This window comes from Olea europaea, chromosome 20 (genome assembly GCF_002742605.1).
Source record: "Olea europaea var. sylvestris chromosome 20, O_europaea_v1, whole genome shotgun sequence".
NCBI lineage: Eukaryota > Viridiplantae > Streptophyta > Magnoliopsida > Lamiales > Oleaceae > Olea > Olea europaea.
The window spans coordinates 8736970-8760474 of record NC_036256.1 but is presented as its reverse complement, the minus strand read 5'-3'; the positions used below and the strand labels follow the sequence as shown (position 1 = coordinate 8760474).

The 23505-nt window shown below is 35.8% G+C and overlaps 1 protein-coding gene and 1 long non-coding RNA gene across 5 annotated transcripts; both read left to right on the top strand.

Moving 5' to 3' along the window:
• The first annotated feature begins 8000 nt into the window (after window positions 1–8000).
• On the top strand, window positions 8001–8825 carry LOC111369029 (probable protein phosphatase 2C 55). The gene has a single exon (XM_022990517.1). The coding sequence runs from the start codon at window positions 8001–8003 to the stop codon at window positions 8823–8825; it is 825 nt and encodes a 274-aa protein (XP_022846285.1).
• Window positions 8826–14209: 5384 nt separating this feature from the next.
• LOC111369543 lies at window positions 14210–23228 on the top strand. 4 transcript variants are annotated; one of them, XR_002698189.1, is made up of 5 exons: window positions 14212–14616; window positions 15409–17495; window positions 17578–17644; window positions 21925–22304; window positions 22407–23227. It is a non-coding gene; the product is annotated as an uncharacterized LOC111369543 (long non-coding RNA). The 4 variants fall into 4 exon arrangements; XR_002698186.1 differs by having other exon boundaries at window positions 14210–14616; window positions 15409–17644; window positions 22407–23228; XR_002698188.1 differs by lacking the exons at window positions 21925–22304; window positions 22407–23227 and adding an exon at window positions 17904–18110 and having other exon boundaries at window positions 14226–14616; window positions 15409–17644.
• Window positions 23229–23505: the final 277 nt, after the last annotated feature.

The window sequence follows — 23505 nt, the reverse complement described above, 5'->3', positions numbered from 1 at the left end:
TTCATGCGATGAAACACTTATTTACACAAGTGCTTAGATTTGATTTTAGGATAAAGAAAAATACAAAAAACACTGTTTTAAAAAAGCCTTATATTGTTGTATCATTAAGTTTTGTCCTGATAATTACAAGTTCGGAGGGAAAAGGACAACGTTCATCTCACTGGACTCTGATTAACCACAGCCTTATGCAAGCAATGGAAGTTTCTGGTTCCATCCATGATTGACTTATGATTAAATATATCTAAATATAAATGAAGTTAAACTTCCTTCTTCAAAACATTGGAAAAAAAAAAAAAAAGGAGGGAAGGGGGGTGGGGGGGGGGGGGGGGGGAGAGAATACCGCTCCCTCCACAAATATTTTGACAAAATTGGCATTCAACATCGTGTAACTTGCCCTCATACATCACAACAAAACAGGTCTGTCGAGAGGAAACACCGTCACTTCTTTGAAATGGGACTTTCTCTTCTATCTCATGGCAGTGTTCTCCATGCCTATTGGGATCATGCCTTTTTAATGGCAACGTATCTCATAAATCGTCTCCCCACAACTCCACTTGGTATTTCTCCATTTGAAAAACTCTATAAACATGCCCCCGATTTTTCGCTACTTAAAATTTTCGGTTGTACTTGTTTCCCTTACCTCCGTCCCTTCAATCAATACAAACTTAATTTTCGCTTAAAACAATGTGTTTTCATTGGTCTCAGCAACATGCATCGTGGATACAAGTACCTGGACGCTTCAAGTGGCAAAATTTTCATATCCCGGCATGTCATATTTGATGAGACCATCTTTCCATTTGCCAACCCATCACACAAGACCACTACCAACCCACCCATATATAGCCCAACCGTTACTTTACCATTTCCTCTCAACATCAACGACACCCACTCATCCTCCCGTGCGTCGTCCCCTTCTACTAATGACATGCTCCCCATTGTCCCACCCCTTACTGAAACGACGTCGTCTCACTCCAATTTCCCCAATCACATTTCGTCTCCCACCTCAAATGACTCCCCTGCATCTGGTTCGTCATCACCTTCACCTGCTCCATCCTTAAACACGTCCACCACCCAACCATCAATAGAACTAACCGCTGCTGCAAATCCTCTGGAGCTCCGCTCCCACCAAATGACCACACGGTCTCAGAACCACATCATGAAGCTCAAGACCTTCACTGATGGAACAGTCCGCTACCCACTCCCACAGTCTTTCTTTGTCACAGGCGATGTCCCTGACTCCCCCATGAACTATATAGAAGCTAGCAAATGCAGTGAGTGGCGCAATGCAATGGATGAGAAATTTACAGCTCTTATGAAGAATGGTACCTGGTCTCTAGTGCCATCACAATCGAACACTAACATTGTCGGCTCCAAGTGGATTTTCAAATCCAAATACAAAGCCAACGACACTCTTGAACGCCGTAAAGCACGGCTGCTTGCCAAGGGCTACCACCAACAACCCGGAATCGACTTCGACAACACATTCAATCCAGTGATCAAGCCAACGACTATCCAGCTTGTTCTAAGCATTGGAGTCTCCAATCGCTGGTCAATCCATCAAATTGACATACAAAATGCATTTCTTCAAGGGAATCTATCGGAGGAGGTATATATGCATCAACCTTTTGGATATGTTCATCCCAATTTTCCGAATCATGTATGTCGACTGCACAAAGCACTCTACGGCTTAAAACAAGCCCCACGTGCTTGGTACCATCGTCTGCATAAGCACCTGCAATCACTTGGTTTTGTGAACTCAAGCTCCGATACTTCACTCTTCACCTTCAGACAAGCTTCGGTTACTCTCTTTGTGCTGGTATACGTTGATGATATAATCATCACTGGCTCTACCTCGCAAGCTGTATCTTTATTGATCTCTGCTCTCGCCAGTGAATTTGCTGTCAAAGACCTAGGTGTTTTAAGTTTCTTTTTGGGCATTGTAGCTCATCATGTGAAAGAAGGGCTATTTTTATCTCAAAGTCAGTACATATATAATCTACTCAGCCGCACGAACATGTTCAATGCCAAGCCTGTTTCTTCACCCATGTCTTCTTCCCAGAAGCTATCACTGTTCTCAGGTGCTCCACACTCCGATCCTTCTACCTACCGAAGCATAGTTGGAGCCTTGCAATACCTATCTTTCACACGGCCTGATATTTCCTTCGCTGTAAATAAAGTGTGCCAATTCATGCACAAACCCACCGATGAACATTGGACAGCAGTGAAACGGATATTGCGCTACCTCAAGTTTTCTATTAACTTTGGATTATTCATTCGGCCTTCAACGTCTACACAGCTCTCAATTTATTCCGATGCCGACTGGGCCAGCTGCCCCGATGATCGAAAATCAACCTCTGGGTTTTGCATATTTTTCGGTGACAATTTAATCTCATGGAGCTCTAAAAAGCAACCAACTGTGGCTCGCTCAAGCACCGAAGTTGAGTGCCGAGTTGTTGCCCATGCCACAGTTGATTCTATCTGGCTCCAATCTTTACTACGTGAGCTTGGTATTTTCCTTTCCTAGCGCCCCATTCTCTGGTGTGCCAACATAGGGGCGACCTATCTTACAGGAAACCCAGTGTTCCATGCACGTACGAAACATGTGGAAATCGACTACCACTTCGTTCGTGAAAGAGTTCAACAAAAATCGTTAGAAGTTCGTTTTATATCAAGCAAGGACCAATTAGCCGATGGCCTCACAAAAGCATTAGTCTCTACAAGATTTTCCCGTCTTCGATTCAAGCTCAACTTGCAGCCTTTCCCGTTGAGCTTGTAGGGGCGTATTAAGGAAATACCTTCCAGAACATATGACAGCAAGACAGATGACAGCAAGTCTGAATCCATTCCGTGATTTGAGAAATTGTTTCCACTTATTGTAATTGTTCCATTTACGTGAAAATTGTAATTACAACAAAGATGCTAGTCTCTCCTTTAATCATGCCAATTCCTGTAATTACTCTAGGACACAGCTGCTATATATATGTACAATTCCTCTCAATAAAATACACGAGAGCTTCCATCTTGTGAGTATTGTTTATGCTCTGATACCAATTTGATAGGTTCCCCTTCTGCTGTACTTCAACCAATGGAATTGCCCTGCTGCTGCTATGGATTATATTGATGCCTAGATGCTGGCTACTGCTGATCTAGGAGAAATGTTAGGCAATGGATATTTGTAATAGGATTTTGATCTATGAATTTGCTGATAATTGAGGCTTGTTACTGTAATGATTTGCTCAATTGTAAATAGATTTATTGAAATGCATAGAACTGGAAATAGAAATTCAAAAATCAATTCCAAGCATTCGAGAGGCCTGGAGCTCTCCTAATTGGCTCAACCAACTACTCAATAGTTTGCATGTTTTCCCCATTCTTTCCCCTTCTATTTGTAAGCAAGCATTTAATATAGCCTATTACATTTTTATCCCTCCTACTAATTAACTAGTGCACATTCTAGAATCTGGCTTTATTGGGCCCTATTATTATTTTACTCAGTCAAATGAACAATTTGAATTCATATGATTTTAGGAAACGGTTGACACCCAGGAATATGTTGTAAAATGCTGGAAAATTATGCTACTTTCATTAAGTTTCCTATTTATCTGTGAGCATTGGCTGTCTTCTGAAGTGAAGGTTGATATCTCTTTAATAGTTCTTAGCTCCAGTTTCAGATACGGTTCCTGATTGTAATACGCGTGGATTGACCAGTTAAGGAATTGCTGCAATAGCATCATTTTCTCATCAATTGGCGTTTGACAACATGCCTAAAGACATCCGACGTTTATGCTGTAATGTCACTTTCAAGCTTTAGCTTTTGTTCCTCGTATCAGAGCCCTTGGAAATGTTCTTGTCAACCACCTTAGATATCCTGGCCAAGGTGATGAAGTTAGTGCTAATTGCCTTGAAGTGGTTTGCAATACTTAAAAAGAGCTGGAATATTTGTTTTCTCCACCTCCGGTTTGATAAGCTAAGTCCAGTGTTATTGATCAATACTTCAGGGACATAGTTACATTCCACTTGAACATTTATGTTGTAATTGATGTATTTTGAGAATGAATGATCTGCTGTTTTTACCTTCTTCAGGTGCTTTCGAGATCTATGGCTTCTCGAAAAAAAAAATAAATAAATAAATAAATAAAATGTGGTTTTGACTCGTGTCATTGCTAAAACCAATGTATAATGTTATGTAAGTGCCTAAAGCATGTTTGGCAAAGCTTTTATTAGATTATAAGTCGTGGGTCTGTGAAATATGTGGATAATATGTGGGTAAAATTCGGTAAAAGTTGTGGGTCCCACGAAATGCGTGGATGAAAGTAGGGTTTGAGCTACTTATAAGCAATTTATAAGTTCTACCAATCAAGCACTTAATAAGCATTAAAGTAGACCTTAGCAAGCAAGCTATTAGAGTATTCTCTTTATTGATGCAATTCTTTTTTTTTTTTTTTAGGTGCACGGTGGGGAAGCCATGATCTCAACCTTACGAGATTTTTTTTCCACCGATGGAAGACAAAAATGCCTTACGTTGTTAGAAGAACGAGCTAGCATAAAAGGAAAGGCGTCATTGTTAACGGCAGTTACTATGTTAGCATGCATAGTGATATTTTCATTTCGGCTTCTCCAGGAAATATGCAATATGCAGTGGTAAGTTCTTCAAGATGATATTTCATTACAGAAAACCGTCGTTTATATGCCAACATCAATAAAAATCGTAGTAAGAATGCTTTAAGTAAAAGGTACAATAAAATCAAGAATTTAGGTTCTGACAGTTCCATTTCTGTGTGGAAATTGGTTAGCTAATCATCTTCAGATCCTATCGTGCTATGTCAAAATAGTCTTGGCTGGAATTTTTTTTTTTATGCCTAGTCGCTCTTATAGCATGAAAATGACATACAATTTTATTTAGCCCCTATTTGATTTAGCTAAAAATCAGATTTTTAGTACATATCGATAAAAATTGATGAAATGTGCGATTGAAATGTTGATAAAAGTTCTGGATCTCGTGAAATGTGTGGTTGAAAATGAGTTTGAGGAAAAATGAGTTTCAAAAAATGGAGACGGAACAGGGACTCAATTATTTCGAGTTTCCACAAGATTGTGACCCCACAATGGATTTGTTTAACAGGTGGCTCACCGAACTTACAAAAACCTGAAGACTATTAAGGCCTAGCATGGCATTGTTGGGTCGGATTTTCTTGAATAAAACAGTGTTTTGGCTCGAGTTCCCAGAGGCTATAAGGGATGAGCGTAAAAGGTCAATGAAGAAATAAGTTATGGCTCGTTTTTTGTGTAGTTATCGAGCCGTTTATGTAGAATATGCGGATTTTTGTGACAGACAATGTTATATTCATCTATCTGAACTTGATATACTATTCGTGGATAGCGATAATTTTTCATGAATATAATACTCGATTCAATCGTTTGTTATTTCTATATTAGACAAGCTTGTGTTAATTATATATGGGAAAGAAGTTAAATGGGAGCATTTAGAAGAGTTGACATATACTTGTTGAAAGCCATTGTTTTGGTGGGAAATTTTCTCACATCATCGGAGCTTTCGTATGGTAATAATTTTAATTTTTTTGGTAGATTATTAACAGTTGATTCTACGGATAGTGTGATCCTACAAAATGTTTGGATAAAATTGTGTTGAGAATTAAACCCGTTTCAGTTAAATCTTGTGCTTCCAAAAAAATTAAGAGTCGTGTTTTACAAAGTAACAACTTCTTTAGTGAAGCTTTCATCTAGATTTTGACACCTGGTATCATTATGTCCATTAGATCAAATTATAGTGACTTGCAATATAAAAAAATTAGGTGCAATTCTTTCTGGATGACAGCATCATTTTGAGAGATTAATTTTTCATTTGAAGTCCGATCTTGCTCTCTCTTTCTTCCCTACGAGAAGCCCTTCTTCTTGGTGAATTTGAGTCTTTTATTTTTGGAGATTTTGGGGAGAAATATTCTTGGTTTTGGGACAGATTGCTGTTCGGTTTTCTTCACTGTGCGGGAACTCCATTTTTGAGTCGGCTTCTTGGATTCTATTTCTTAGTGAAGAGCTGTATTTTTACTTGGTGATTGGGGCATGATTTCTCGAGTTTTTCATCAAATAAAATCTGTAAAACCCTTGTAATACTATAGATACATATGGTAGTGGTGCTGTTCCATTTTTGGTTTGTATGAACCTGTGTGGTTTGAAGTGAGCAGCTCGAGTTATTGAAGATCTTAGTGGTCTGGTTCAGTTCCTTAGTGGAACCTGATTTGCTGTGCGATTTGTATATGAATCTTAGTGATTCATTGTTGGCAGAATCTGTGTTTTGGTAGATCTATGTGATCGGTGTTGATTCCTTTGTGGAATATTGACCTGCCTTGTGATTTTTCTTGAAATAAGCCCCGTTCATTGTGGGAAGTTCGACATTTGTGAGACCTTTGTGATCTCAGTTAGTTTCTGTGTGGAATAGTAGTTGCCTTGTGTAGTTCTAAAAAAGATAAGTCCTATATTTGGTTCTTTGTAAATTTTTGGAACACTGTTGTATTTTGTTGCCTGATTTTTGGGGCTTTATAGTGCAACTGAGTTTTATCCATTTTAATGGATGCTTAATGGGGGAATAGACGTTAGAAGTGGTCGTCGAACCTCTAGGGCTTCGATCGAAAAAATCTTGTGTTCATTTACAATTTTCTGCACTTTATTTTACTGTCTGTTGTGTTTGTTTGAATCTTGATTAATTCTTAGACGCTCCTTGACTTTTCGAATTGATGCTTGATCAACTTAAAATCTTAATAAAATAAGACCTTTTTGGAACATGCTCAAGTTTGCATACCTATTGAGCTTTCCCGTTTTGTACTAATTGTTACACCGTATATCGTGAACTTTTTCAAGCTTTTCATAGAGATTTGGAGTAAAACCACTTCGTTTTTTCAAAAATTGCACCAACTATGCCCCTATGATTACAAAGAAACAACTGGGGTGAGCATTTTATTGAAAGGTACTTCTTTTTAATAAAGAGTAACTCTTAAACGATAATTACTATAAGTTACTTATTTTACTTATATGGTAATTCTTTTTTAGAGTTTAGGCAAATATGTGCATGTTACATGAAAAAGTTACATACGTGGATTAAATTTCATTCTTACTCACTGAACTTTGCACAAAAGTTCAATTAGATCATTAAAATTTAATATATCTCAATTAGACAAATGAATTTCAATTCGGTTTCAAACTACCCTACTTCGTTAGATTCCATTGCCAATCGCCTTCCAAGTTAACAAAAATGACTTACTTGTACAGTCTTACATAACTAATCTTTGAAGTAATCACTATGTGGCATCCTAGAAACAAAAACAATAAAACGAGGGTTATGGAAATGTCTTTAGATAAAAAGGTTAAAATTCAAGTTTTTTTTTATCTTAACACTTTTCTAACGTGCTGGTGTAACGACAAATTAACATATCACGCATTGATCACGTAGAAAATTGATCCATCATAGTACTATTATCAATTAAGTAATTTTCATCAATTTGAGAGATTGTAAGAGGCGAAACAATGAAATTTAAACTAAATTAAAGTTCAACACCCTAAAATGAAATTACCCTACTTTTTTGAGAAATTAGAATTTACATTTTTACAAAGTAAATTTGAAAATCATTAATAAAAGAAGTACATTAAACGCAGTTTGAGTTATAAAACTAATCTTTCAGAGGGCTTCCAACGGCTCTTTTCCATCAATTTAAAATTTTCCCTTTCCAAATGAAACTCCGTAAGTAGGAATATGGTAATAAATAAATTCTTTCCTTTTTTCTCTCTTTACTTCTTTCCATATTTCATAAAAAAAGAGTTTCTCTTCCCTTTTCCTGGTAGGATTAGTCCTCTGTGATCTGGTATATATATATATGGGTTTCAAACGTACATTTATGTACAGTTTTTCTTAAATCTCCTTAAAAACTCCAATTGAGAAGGTTTTTCCAGAATCAAAATATATATTTCTATTTCATTCTGATACACAAATGGTTGCCATGGATTGGTCAGAGGAATATCGATCGATACTTTTCGATGATCAAGAAACTGTTTCTTGCACAGAAAGTAACTTGAAGATGATTCCTGCAGCATTCTACATACCAAAGGATAATCCCTTGAGGCCTAAGGGGGAGGATGCCTACTTCATTAGCGAGTCGGAGCAGACAATCGGCGTGGCGGACGGAGTAGGCGGTTGGGCAATCCGGGGCATAGACGCCGGCGTATATGCGCGCGAATTAATGTCCAATGTACAAGATTCCGTTCAGGATGAGAAGAAAAAGAATGGTGTCGTGAATCCAAAACGCGCTTTAACCGAAGGTTTTAGGTATACGGTTTCGCAAGGTTCTTCCACCGCTTGTATTATAACTCTACAAGGAGAATTTCTCCATTGTGCCAATGTGGGAGATAGTAAATTCGTACTTATTCGAGATGGTAAAGTCGTGTTTAGTAGCCCGATACAGACGAATGCGTTTAATAGTCCGTATCAATTGGGACAAGAGTCGGATTCCCCGAGCGTTGCAGCGGAGTTTAAGTGTCGGGTTGAACCCTGGGATGTCATTGTTGTGGGGACCGATGGATTGTTCGATAATGTGCACGAGACTGAATTGGAAACAATGGTGTTTCAAGGATTGGTAGAAGGTACCATTCCTGATCTTTTGGCTAAGGAAATCGCGGATTTTGCTCTTGGAAAAGCTACCGATCCGTTTGCTTGTACTCCTTTCCAAATCGAGGCTATACAGGCGGGATATGAATATCTCGGTGGCAAGTATGATGATATTACTGTCGTCGTAGCCTTTATTAGGCCTCTAGCGTAAATATGATAAGCTTTTGAGACTGATAACATAATGGATAAGATTTTTTTATTTTTTAAATACTGTCCGACTCTGTATTGTAATGAACCTTGATCAATATGTTAAAATTCTTAGTTTGTTTGTGGATGTTTCTTTCTTTGTCAAGAGTTTATTCATATTCTTGTACATTAATATTTCAGTCAATTTCACACTAGAAGCCTAAAAGTAATTGAATTTTACTTTAATTTGAAGTACTTTTCAGTTTTCAAAATATATTTTTCTCATATTTAGAAAAGCACGCACTTATGCCAAAATGAAGAATAACTATGAAAGCGATCATGAATATTATTAAAAAAAAAAAAAAATCTCACTCAATGCACAGCCACAGAGAGCATCACAACGGCACTCGAAAATTAGAGTAGAAATTTTCTTTTCTCCAAGTAGTTAAGAGTTTATTTTTGTTTATTTCATTGTGGTGGTATGCTTCCTTAAAGATTGTATTTTTCTACTTAATTTTTTTTCTAGGAAATAAAAAATATTGAAAGCAGCTCTGTGCTTGCCGTGATAAAATCAACATTCGAAATAAGAATTCAAGAGAGGAAAAATAAATTAATATAATGATTTGAAAAAAAAAAAAAAAAAGTGGTTGCTATATACATTTATGTAGTAGAATTATACGATTTAATCACTAATACAACTAAATAAACAATTAGAAGACTTCAAACTATCATTGTATAGTTTTACCACATATATCTTCCATCGTCTCCGCCATGAATTGTCCTGTCATCCTTCTTAATTGTATGGCTAGGACCACGTCATGTTCATACATTTTATACGTAATATTTATATTGGACAGTGCTACAGCCTAGCACATTACAAAATCCTTATAGGGTTCTCACAAAAGGTGGGGTCGGGATTTTTTTCATTTTTTATTGCATCGGGACCCACGTGGAACCGACCCCTGTGAAAAAGGCCCTGTAAATAGGACTTTATCCATATTTATAACAAAAATAACATGAAATATTCGTGAGATATGAGATTAATGGAACAAAAATTGGGGACTAATGAAAACAGGGGTTCTATTTTCATAATTTTTAATGAAAATAGATTTGATCCAATGCCAACGTGACAATGATGGAGGTGGCGGGTTAATCTGATAGATAGTCAAACTATCTAATCATGTATTGACACATGTCCCATTTATCACTGAATTTATCATTGAGTCTGTCACTCTAACAAGATTGAAAATACATAGATCAAACTACCCAATACCTTCTTTTCTTAATTTCGGGACTAACCTACCACACCCGCACGATAGTCAGAAAGGACATTCAGCATAAAAATTTGTCCTTTGGTTGGTTCATGCACATGCAAATGCCCAAAGTGGAGGAAGAAAAAAATTAACAAAAGTGCACGAACAAATTATAATTTTTGTTCTCTCTTTTCTTTGAGTCAATCCCTATGCAGGTAGAGGGCCACATTTTTTGCTTTACTTTAATATCAACTCGACTAAATCTTCTCAAAATTAATTAATACACAACTTTTATGTCCACCTTTTCAACCTTTAATTGGCTGTTTATCATGTAGATAAATCAGTAATCATTTATTAGTCTATTATTATTTACATTATACACTTATTTTAGTCTAATTTAAAAAAAAAAAATCTAAATTGTAAAGGTCAACAATAGTACGTCAAGAGACTTATACGATTTCAGCCCAAATTTTTTATGAATTGATCAGACGTTATTCTACATCTCAATTAGATTAGTATTAGTCGAAATAATAGTGTCTGACATTCATGTTTTTCTAGGTATGGAATCAAACACAAACCACTTGACTACTAAAGTTAGCATATTGATTATTTTTTATTCAAAGTTACTTACCACTAGGAAGTTACTTCATACTTGTACCTCTATTTTCTTCTCTTTTATTTTATTTTTTTATTTTTGTTATTTTTTTTGGGGATCAATTAGGACTGAACTCTCTAACTATTCTTCAATCCTCAACTTATTCAATTTTATGAATTTGGGTCATCACATGATGGTGCTCGCGCATAAGTAATATTAAACTGACTCCCCATATTAAATCTTTGATAAGTTTGTTGGAAATATCAAAGAGAAGAATAAGTAGATGGAAACAAGAAAAAAAGAATGAGGTTCGAACACGTATATGATACACTGTCCTAAAAATGATATTTGTCTCCTCTAGTATACTTTTAGGATTTCCATCAAATAGTTTAGAAGTTTGACAAGCCTTCAATGAAGAAGCATAAAAAGACAATTGATTCTTCCTAATTGAACTTGTTGAAATTTGAATATGTATATAGAATAGTAAGATTCAAGTGTAGAATGAATGATGATTTCTAATATTGTAGAAATCTATCACCTATGTATCAATGTTCTAAAAAGCTCGCCTAGGCAGTTCTCAGGCAAAATGCCTTGCGTTACGCCTAGATGCCTTTTTTTTTTTTTTTAAATTTCTAAATGGCTGAATTTTTTCCTTTATTTTTTTTTTTGAATTCCATAGACGCGCTTTATTAGTTATTTTTTAATTTTTTAATTTTACTTTAGCTTATTTTTTTATTATTTTTTAAAAAAAATCATCAATCTTTAATTTCAAGTCTTTAAAAAATTTTATCAGTACAAAAGTTAAAAATGTCTTTATCTAAATAGTTAAATAAGATTTAAATTTTTGTATTATCTACATTATGTAATTATGATCATGAGACTCATTTTATTACAAACTCCAAAAGCATGCATGAAGTTCCTATAAATATGTTAAGTAGGACATGTTCAGTTGAAAATTAAAACTATGAAAAATATTCTAATTTTAGATTTCGAAAACATGAAAATTCTATAATTGACTAATGGTAGGAGTTAATAAGTAAATATTGTATTTTATAATTTTAGATGTTTAATATGTATTATTTTAATTATTAAATAATTTTTAAAATGATTAAAAATTTAAAATAATATTATAAATAAATAAAAAAGCATTTTTTTTACACCAAAGCCTTGCTTAGGTTCGCTTAAGGTCGCAAAGTTTGAAGTTTCAATTCCATGCCTATTCATGCTTTTTAGAACAATTTATTTATAGATTTCTAACATTAAACCACGAAAAGGCTCCAAACACCCGTGAAAAGTTGGATCTTTCCACCAAAAGGCACTAGAAATTCAAATAAAAAAATTAGCCCAACAGCTAGATTTTTGAAGCATGCGTACATAAGGTTATATCCTTGCGTACACATAGTAAAACCAAAATTGCTTCTGTTTTCTGCAGACAATGCCGTATTTACACATGACCATTTAGCCTATGCTTACGCATGTCGTATGGTTATCAGAAACAACGCAATTTTGCCTTTCAATTTCATCTAACATTGTCTTCCAATATTTTCATTAATTCATTCATATTTCAATCCAAAAAGGGGTCCAAATTTTGAGCAACAAACCTCAACCCCAAAAAAATAATAATAATAATAATAATAATAATAATAATAAAAAATTTAAGTCACAAGAAAGTCGTTCCTGATTTTACAATGACATTTTGCACGTGTGAGAACTTAGATTTATAGATTTAAATAGTTTGAGGACTTTTTTTATAAATTCTTGACTTGTAATTTTTGTCTCTATAATAAGTATTATACGTTAGTGTGTATATATATATAGAGGTGTCAAATGTATATCAATCTCACACTCCTTGTAGAATTTAATCACCTAATTAATGAAATAATTTACGTGTTGATTATGCTAAGAGTGGCCCACTTGGCAGAATATAAATGGTTTCTTTTCAAGCTATGTGCTATAACCTAAAAAGCTTGTTTCGTACTTCTTAAAGCAAATGCTTTATTAAGTTTTTCCAAGATTGACAAATCTTCTTTATTCTTTAGTGGTTTTAAAAGTATCCCAATTGACATTGTACGTTTTTTCTTTGAATTGAATAGATTGGCGTGATAAGATACACACTATATATAAAGGGTGCATATACATAAAAAATTTAAGTAACACAACTTTTCAAGATTCGAAGTTACTAACAAAAAGGTATATAGATCATATCTATCAATATGAAATCTCAATAGATAAGTAAACTAGACATAGAAAGAGAAAAGAAAAAAAAAAGATATAGTGGTAGTGCCGTAAAACAGTGACTAAGTATAGAATATTTTACTTAACTCTAACGGGAGACAGACCTTCTGTACCATATCGTGTTCCATACACATTACATAAAATCGAAATGTAATGGTCCAGGAGATTATAAAGAGTCTTCTTTCATTCACATTAAGGGGTAGCCTATGTAAGATCCAATCTCATGGTCTTACGTCGCTATTCGAATTCTGTAGAAATATATGAGTAGCCCTGATACACCAAGACCTCATATAACCCAAAGTGAAAGAGAAGAAAATGATAGGGAGATTCAACATAGTGCTCACTGAACCTCCGTAAACCAAAACCAGATCGGGATAGAAAAATAAACTACTATATTTCATTGGTTTCTCCTTCTCAATCAAAATAATATACCTTTCTAGAAAAGTCAAAACCTATGCAAATCTAACTAGCTCGCATGGTTCAATAGTTCCATCGAATAGAAGCCCCGTTTTCTTACCAAGGGAACGCCATGCTTTTTAGTCCCTTTTGTCAAGCTCAAATAATCTAGGTTGTATATGAATCTACTTTTTCATTTTGGGGATTGATGGAAATAGTGCCAGAAATTGAGCTAGAGAAGCAAGTAGAATGGGGAAAAGGGGGAAAAAGCAGTTGATTCTCACTTGACTTTGAAGTTGGCTTAGAGTTAAGCTGTTACTTAGATGATAGTAGCGATGGCAATTTGAACCCTCGCTGCAAACAAAAACTTTTGATAAGGAAACCATGCCTTGCTCAGAAATGGATTCACCTAGCGCGAGGCCCCTGCAGCTGCTACCGCTCAATTTCTCGTGTATAGGCCACATTTCTGAAAGGTCTTACGCCGGTCAACAATCACTTCCAATGCCGTTATTTCGAGAGAGTTAACGAGGGTCTTCAGCCCATCGTCGCCTCTGTCCAAAGACGCCCTATCGAATCGAAGAGGGCTGCCTCGTCTGTTTGCGTCGCATCACTAAGAGAAGAGAAGCTCTTAGCCTTTGGGTGAGAGTGCCTTCGATTTGGATTCTTTTTCTTGAGGGGGCTTTTGTCTTTCAGAACTCACCATCGGTCTGGTATGCATTTTGAAAGTGTTCAGTGGACAGTTGCTTGTCTCGCTCTGGAGGTTCCATCGGTCCACATAGTTGTCCATGTACCAGTAGAAGATTCGGCAGCTACCGCAACCCCTGCTTCTTCAGGCAGAACTCCAGGTTGAAGAGTTACTCGGAATGCTGCCAAAATATCAGTATCTTTGGTTTCATATTAGTCATGGTAATTTGCCCTGCCCCGCCCTATGGATTGTCGGGGCTGGGCGAGGCGTGGGGCTCTCAGGTCATGGGGCGAGGTTGCTCCACCCCGTGAAATTAAAAAATGAATAAATACATAATTACAAAAGGGAAAGGCAGCAAATCAGTCACAGACGCACGTACCAACCCTAATCTTTTCCAATTTCCACTTCCATTTGGACCATTTCCTTTCGTCTCTGCCTCTCACAGTCAGTCTCACTCTCACACCCGTCAGCCGCCGCCTCTCTCTCACTCGCTGTGTAGCTGTAACTTCAATAGTTTTTAATTAAACACTACCATAGTTTTTCACCTCGATCTCCATATGCTGTGTCATCGTCGAGCTTATTTTTGCCTACAGGTCATATGGGGTTTCCATATCTTCCTTTATCGCTAACACCCGCCGATTCCAAGCCTAAGGTGAAAGAATATCTAAAGAATTTCATCATATCTAAAAGCTAAGATTGATTAGTATTTTTTATTTCTATTTTTTTACTTAGCATTTTCAATGGTAAACCTGTAATTTGCACATACACATGAATCGGGGGAGATTATAGTGAAAAATGACTAGCGTATTACATAGTGAAAAAGAGATGAAGATCAGCACTTGTTAATCAATGTTTTGTTCTCTTTATGAATGGTAGTGACAGTGAAGGGAAATTGTAATTGCTTCTGTACTAGTTTGTTTATGTTTTGAATTTGATTGACTTTGATTCCCTTAAATATTTTTGTGTTTCACTTTTAGTAGTTTTTCCAGTGGTTTCTGAACAGTCATTTCTGATATCTATTGTTGAATTTCCATATAGATCACATTATTTAGGTTTAATATAATTCATCTTTATCAATCCTCTTTTCTCGAGTTATGGAAAATCTAGTTTCATTTGGCTGATTTTACAGGCTTCATCTTTGATAAGATACATTATATGCTGTAAAAAGAGAAAGTTAAAGGAATTTCAGTTATTCAGAATCTTACTTGTCTAGGTCCATCTATAGGTGAAAAACTAACAGTAGGCTTATGCATGGTAGTGTTTAATTGACAAGGTATTATATTTTTGCATTAATGTGGAAATGAGAAAAAGGAAAAATTCACTCGCTTGCAAACTTCGCAAATTCAGTCACGTGCTTCATTTTTGTTTATTATATGTACATAAATATGATTTTCATGTCAAAGTAGAAAATTCATTGTGTTTAATGTCGTTTGTATTTGCACAGATGTATGGCCCAAGTAGTGCTGGAAGTATTGGATTAGGACCAATACGCGAGGAAGATAGCACGACCGATGTAATGGAGAGTAATGTCCTGCAAGAATATCTAGCTGAACCGTTATCAAATGCAGAAAAAAGGACAATAAATCTAAGTGACGAGTAGCGTGACATTGGAGAACTATCATTTGGAAAGAGGAAATTGACTTCAATTGTGTGGGAGCACTACAAAAGACAGAAAATCGGTAAGAAAATGAAGGCTATATGCAATCATTGCAAGAAACAGTTAGAGGGTGAAACAAAAAGTGGTACAATGTATTTGCATGATCGTTTGAAGAGATGTGTATTCCGTTATAAGGATAATACTCACCAAGCAACATTAAATTTCAAAAAGGATAACATGAGTGGCATGGTCACAATGGATCTTACTCTTTCGATCCAGATAAGTATAGATATAGTCTTTTGAAAATGGTGATTTTGCATGAGTATCCTTTATCTATGGTTGGTCACATTGGATTTCGAGAGATCTTGTACGTCAACCATTGTTTCTCTCAACACTTTGAATAGTGACATTTTGAAAATCTATGAATACGAGAGAGTCAAAAATATGATTGAGCTTGAGAAGATTGAGAGTCAAATTTCGATCACTACCGACATGTGGACCTTTTCTAATCAAAAGAAAGGATTCATGGCTATCATTGCTCATTTCATAGATGATGCGTGGAACCTACAGAGTCGAATCATGAGGTGTAATAAAACATTGCATTCACTTGTTTTCATAATATACCAAAATGATATTCTTTTAGTTGATTTAATTTGTTATTGAATGAACTCAGATTTATATATGTGCTGTGCCCACACACTGCTAATGTGCTTTCATAAACTCTATTGAGCAGCTTGATGGACTGGAATATTGATCATAAGTTATTAATTTTGACCGTAGATAATTGCACCACAAATGATGCAATGATCAGTATTGTGTTAAGTTAGCTTTGTACCCTCTTGTACTGAATGGTAATTTTTTTCAAATGAGGTGTTGTGCACATATATTAAATCTTATTGTGAAGGATGGGTTGAACATTATTGGTAGTAGTGATGAGAAAATTCGTGATAGTGTTGCTTATTGGACAGCCATGCCGAAGAGATCTAAAAAATTTGAGCTCTTTGCACATCAATTGAAAATTGATTGTGATTGTAAAACAAGGTGAAATTCGACGTATTTGATGATTAGTACTGCTTTGATTTATAAGGATGCTTTTTTTGCATTTGAAACAGAGGGAGTCACAATATAAATGTTTACCTAGTGATGGTGATTGAGATTAGCAAAAGAAATATGTGAGAAGTTAAAGTTTTTTTTTTATTTTTTAGATTACTGAATTGTTTTCAGGAACAAAGTATCCAACTGCTAATCTCTTCTTTGCAAATATTTGTGATAACAAACTGTCGTTGTATGAGTGGCTTGAATCTCCTTATGTGGAAGTTCAAATGATGGCAACCAGTATGAGGGAAAAGTTTAACAAGTATTGGAGCGATATTAAAGGAGTTTTGGCTTTATCAGCGTGTTGGATCTAAGGAATAAGATGATGTTAGTTAAGTATTATTATCCTTGTATTTTTAATCACAACGCTACAAGTGAGATTGACAAAATATATCAAGCTTGTGGCAAGTTGGTGCACGATTGTCAAAAAAAGAATGATTCAAGTGGGTCTGTAGCTCAGTCTTCTACTTCTTCTTGTCAAACCAAGACGTCAAATGCTAATAATAAATTAGATCGCATGGCAGAATTTTATAAATTTGTTTCTAATTTTGAAGCTCCTAGTAGTGTGAAAACTGAGCTTGATACTTTTTTTGGATGAGCCTATATTGCCTCGGTCGGATGATTTTGATATATTGACATTTTCGAAAATGAATGCAATCAAATATCCGACTTTATCTCGAATTGCAAAAGATATTTTGGCAATCTCGGTATCTATTGGGCATCTGAATCTGCCTTCAGTACTAGTGGTAGATTTGTTAGTCCAAACAAAGATAAACTTCAACACAAAATTTTGGAGGCTTTAATGTGTGCTCAAGATTGGTTATGGGCCGATATTCACGGTACGATGTATATAAACATTTGCTTTTTATATTGTTTCTTTTATGAATTCTCTTATTACTAATTATTTTATTTTATTAACAGCGAATTCTACGCCGCTACATATTTTGAAAGTTACTCCAAGATGAATGATGAGGATGTTGATGAGAAGGTAATTTTATTAAATTTTAATCATAGTTATTATGATGATATTAAGTATAATATTTCTTTCGTTTTCTAGGATCCATCTTCTACAATTTCTAACCTGCTGATGAATGAAATTATAAAAATGGAAAAATATCAAATTTATTTTTGGATAAAGAAGTGAAATTTAGTTACAATGTAATTGTATTTGTAATTGTTTATTTTCGGATTTTTTTGTTTCAAGTATTTAATTTGGATATTTGCGTTTTTAAATTGTGAATTTGAAGGGGGAAAAAAGAGAGCAGTAAACGGGTTGGGGCATCCCGCCCCGCCCTGAACCGACGCCCCAACCTAAACCCGCTCCATTGCCATCACTAGATGATAGAACTACGTAGAGAGGGCTTTTGATTCAATCTCACTCTGAATATTGTCCTTTTTATCTTCCTATTCAATTTTGTCCATATACCTTAAATGAATTATAAGAGCACTTCCAATTGTGGTGTAAAATAGATTTAAATTTTGATTTAAATAACAAAATTGGCCAAAAATCTTTCCAATTGAGAAATGCAGAAGAAATGCAAATTACATTTTTGACTAAAATATATATAAAAAAAAGGTGTAAATTTGCATTAATTTTACACCCACAAGAGGTAAAAAGTTGATTTAGATTTTTTTCATCAGAGTAAAATTTGAATTTAGATTCATTGAAATATAAATAGAGATGCAAAAGTTGTTTTAGAAATACTAATTCATGTTCAAATTTACATGACCAATGAAGATGCTCTAAGTAGGGGCAGAGCTAGGTGGAAAAAAAATTATACGGAGTTGATATATAAAAAAAAAAAAAAAAATCCTAGAAATACATTTTTTAGTCATGAAAAATCAAATGGTCATAGACTATGCCCATTGTAAACTCGTAGTAGACGTAAGAAGACTTGCATACTATTCTCTCTTTGAAAAAGACAAAATTTAACAAGTTAATAAAATTAAGACCCCATTTGGTAGTATTTTTCACCCAAAAAAATGATTTTTTGAACGTTATTTCACTATTTCAACCATCATTTTTTACTTCTTCACTCACATGTAACCCTATTTTTCTCTTTAACGGTCAAAAAATCAATTTTTCCAAATTATTACCCAACGGGCCCTAAGAGTTTTGATGCTTGTATATCACTTGTTAAACAACAAGTACTACATTCCTTTCACATAGGTGGGCTCACGATTATTTTAAATCCAGACTCCACCAGCTCCATGTCAGAGGATTGTATAAATTATTGTACACTTAGCACAATTCTAAATATAAAATAAGATCGTCTCCTCAAAATTAGGAATGGAGATTATACGACTATTTGCTAACTTTCGTATGCAAACGACCAAATAACTCTTTTATTCGTTTCTATCTAAGAAAAAATGTAAAAAGCTTAACAATAAAATTACTTATTCAAAAAGACATGCTTCCTGGGTTACACGTGTTAAAAAAACCATTAAAAAACAAATGCAACGATTGGTTTTTAGTGACCCACATCATCAAATGTGTCCTCATCGATATGAAATCTCAATAGATAAGTGGACTAGACATAGAAGGAGAAAAGAAAAGGAAAAGATATAGTGGTAGTGCCGTAAGATTTTGTTCGTTTCTGTTTGACTAATTAGTATTCAGCTCTTGCTCAAAGTGTAACATGTGATTGAACACAGAAAGTTTTACTTAACTCTAACGGGAGACAAACCTTTTGTACCATATCATGCTCTATACACATTACATAAAATCGAAATGCAACGGTCCAGGAGATTATAAAGAGTATTCTTTCATTCATAGTAAGGAGTAGCCTATGTAAGATTCAATCTCATGGTGTTGCATTCACTATCCAAATTCTGTAGAAATATATGAGTAGTCCCAATACACCAAGACCTCATATTAGCCAAAGAGGAAGAGAATAAAATGATATGGATATTCAATATAGCGTTCACTGAACCTCCGTAAACCAAAACCATATCAGTATAAAAAAAAAAAATAAACTACTTTGTTCCATTGGTTTTTTCTTCTCAATCAAAAGAATATACTTTTCTAGAAAAGTCAAAACCTATGCCAAAATAATCGTTGTTGTCCCATGCATCTAACTAGCTCACATGGTTCAATGGTTCTACTGAATAGAAGTCCCATTTTCTTACCAAGGGAATGCTATGCTTTTTAGCCCCCTTTATCAACCTCAAATAATCTAGATCATATATGAATCCACTTTTTCATTTTAGGGATTGATGGAAACAGTGTCGAAAATCGAGCTAGAGGAGAAAGTAGAATGGGAAAACGGGAAAAAAAGTAGTTGATTCTCACTTGACTTTGAAGTCAGCTTAGAGTTAAGTTGTTACTTGGATGACAGAACTATGTAGAGAGGGCTTTTGGTTCAGTTTCACTCCGACTAATGTCCTTTTATCTTCATATTCAATTTTGTCCATATACTTTAAATGAATTATAAGAGCACTTCCAATTGCGGTGTAAAATATATCTAAATTGTGATTTAAATATCTAAATTGAGAGATGTAGAAGAAATTAAGTTGATATATTAAAAAAAAAATCCTAAAAATACATTTTTTTAGACTACGCCCACTGTAAGCTCGTAGTAGACATAAGAATACTTGCATACTATATTCTCTTGAAAAAGACAAAATTTAACAATAAAATTAAGAGTTTTGATGCTTGTATAGCACTTGTTGTACAGCAAGTGCTACATTTCTCTCACATGGGTGGGTCCGTAATTATCTTAATTGTGGACTCCACTTGATCTACATAAGAGGATTGTATAAATTGTTGTATCACTTGTTGTACACTTAACACAGTTTTAAATTTAAAATAAGCCCCCGTTTGATCCTCGTTTCATTTTCGTTTTGATACATTTTTCAACATTTTCCAATGGCACAGTCAATAAAGGAAGCTCTTCAAACCTGCCACTTTCTGACACCTGCTGATAAAGTGGAATTATGCAACTCCACACTTTCACATTTCGTTCCCCACAATACCCTAATGTAGTGGCCTGTTTTTGTTATAACTGTCCTTCCATAATTTCCATTGGCTACCTACCCCTGAAAATAATTTCCCCATCTCCCTTCTCACATCTTCAATTTACACAAACGGTTGCACCCATAAATTCAAATATGTCCTCATCGTCATCTTCCTCGGTGGCCGTCTCCAAGATTCAAACCCGTGCCAAGTCGTATTCAGTGTCAGCCCCCCTATACGTAGTCCTTCCCCTCTTCAAACGCTACCTCCGGCACCTCCAACTGAAGTCCTCTGGCAACAAGGAAAATCGGTCTTCCCTCTGGGCCTCCACTACTGCACAATAGAATGGCAAACTAAGCTGGCGACTGGGGTTACTATCCCGCCAACATGGTAAGCACAAATATCTAATATTTTCCCAGCTTTTGTCTCTGCATCCCCCTTACATAAGTGACCGTCGACGGCCACCGCTTTCACACGCACACTGTGATGTTCCACTGTAATCTACCCATAGTTGTTCAAACTGTGTGAGTCGTCCTAATTTACTCGACCATGACAACTGTCTATTATGAATTTTCTTATCATTATGTGATTTGAATTGAAAATGGAAAGCATAATACTCCGACAACAGAGTGCAATTTGGTCACCAACGTTTCCCAACACGATTGTATTTTTCATTTCGTCGTTGAGCATTTATCACAATTCCATCTACCCTCTACTCTTCACAGGTTGGGTTTGCACATATCTTAAAACTCGAACATGTAATTTTGGATAGACTTTACGTAGTAGTTACAAACCATTCACGACCATCTTCCCTTGCCATAGAGACGTAGTAGTGTACCAAGTGACATGAGTAACATTTTCTTAAGCAACGTAAATACGATAGAAATACCTTACAGCTTTGACATTGCAAGCAGCTTGCCTCATTTAAATATCGATCACCTTACTGTGCCTTCCTGACTTCTGCGCTATTTGTTTAATTAATCCATTCATATATGTGTACCGTTTGCTCATAATAAATAAGTTGATGCTAATGGATTTCACAAGCATTCTGCAACATATGTCAGTTGTCACCATATGCTATTTGTTTAACTAATCCATTCATATAGCTGTAATGTTTGCTTGTAATAATTGAGTTGTTTGCTTATAATAATTAAGTTGATGTTAATGGACTTCACATGCATTCTGCAACATATGTCAGTTGTCACCATATGCGATCACCATGACTGCATTCCATTTGCGTTACTTTCTAACATGAATCCTTTCTTGCCTCATCTTATCACAACTTTTGACTTCTCTGTTTTGCTACATTGCAGACCTACACGTAACAGAATCCAGGCACCTTTCAGGGTACGCCTTCAAGTATCAACCTCAAAAAAAGGTCGACGCTCGCAAGTGTGCTAGATGGGAACCTCTTAAGCAAAAGATGTTCATAGCTATCGTTAAGCATGTTACTGCTAAGGGCCATCGTCGAGGAAAGTGCTTCTCGTCAACAGGTTGGGAGCGCATACGCAACTTGTTCAACCAAAATGCCGGAAAGGACTGGACAATTACCCAGCTTAAGAACCATTGGGGCTCTATGCGCACTGAACACAAACTACTGTTCGAGCTGCTGCAGAGCACGGGAATCGCATGCGGTCTCAGCAAAGGGGGCAGAATAGAAGCACTAGACTAGTGGTGGAAGCAGAAAATAAAGGTACGAAATTAACGATGACATGCAATACAGTTCTTTGTCCTAAAACCCCTTTGGATTGCATACTACGCACGTTCGTTATACTGCTTCCTTGTCATAATGCAGGAGAACCCTCGGTGCGAAAAGTTCAAGGACAACGTCAACAACGAAATTTAGCACACGTACAACCGCCTATTCGAAGGTCGTTGCGACTCCATGAAGTATGCACTCACACCCACTAAGCTATCCCAACATGGGTTAAAGTTGGCCTCCGCCACTAACACAGATGACCCGAATGACAAGTTACCTATCAACGTCGAGACTACTGATTTCAGCAATAGACCGACACAAGGAAGAACGAACTCTTCGATGAATATTTCTCATCGTCGAAGCGACGAGAAACGTAAGGGCAAACATGTAAAGGGGAAGCTGAAAAAGTTTGGAGCTAGGGAGGTTTCTGAGTCGGCGAATAACCTCGCCAGTGCATCGCGAGAGATGGCCTCAGTGATCCGTTTGAAAGAAGAGGGTCAAATGACTCTCCATGAGTGCATCGTTGATTTGCTTTCGACAGACCTTGTCACCACCGGGGATGAGCTGCACATGTTCGTGCAGTGGTTCTTAAGGAATTTCACCAACCGTGTAGCGTACAGTGTAGCTAAGACTCTTGAACTGAGGTTCCGGTGGATCTCGTATTGCTTCGAACGAGACAAGATGTCGAGTTTCGAGAGTCGGTAATCATATGGGGATGTCTTACGAATGTGCCCATTTTATCGTTAGATCGTCTAGTCAGCGTACTTACGGCCTGTAGTAATCAGAAACTTTCCACGTACATGTTCGCGATATTATCGCGATTTTCTATGGCTTATGCATGTTTTCGTGTGAAGTTAATGTAACATACATCTTTCTAACCGTTGTGCTCAAGATTTCCAAATCCACCAATTTCGAATATGCTAATACCAGTAATAGACGTTCATTATTTTCCATTCATTTGAAATATGTTAATGGCTTTGTATGGAGAATTTCAACTATTACAGGGCATCTTTTCTGTTACTAGCCCCTTTTTGCATGCATGGCTAGTGTGATACATAATTGGAGGCACTTCACAATCTAATCAAATCATCACTTACAGTACGAAAGATTTGCATATAACATCTTGCATCTGCATTGCAATTTAATTATTAAAGTTTTTCACTTGCCATTAAAAATTGCTTATTTAAAATAAAAA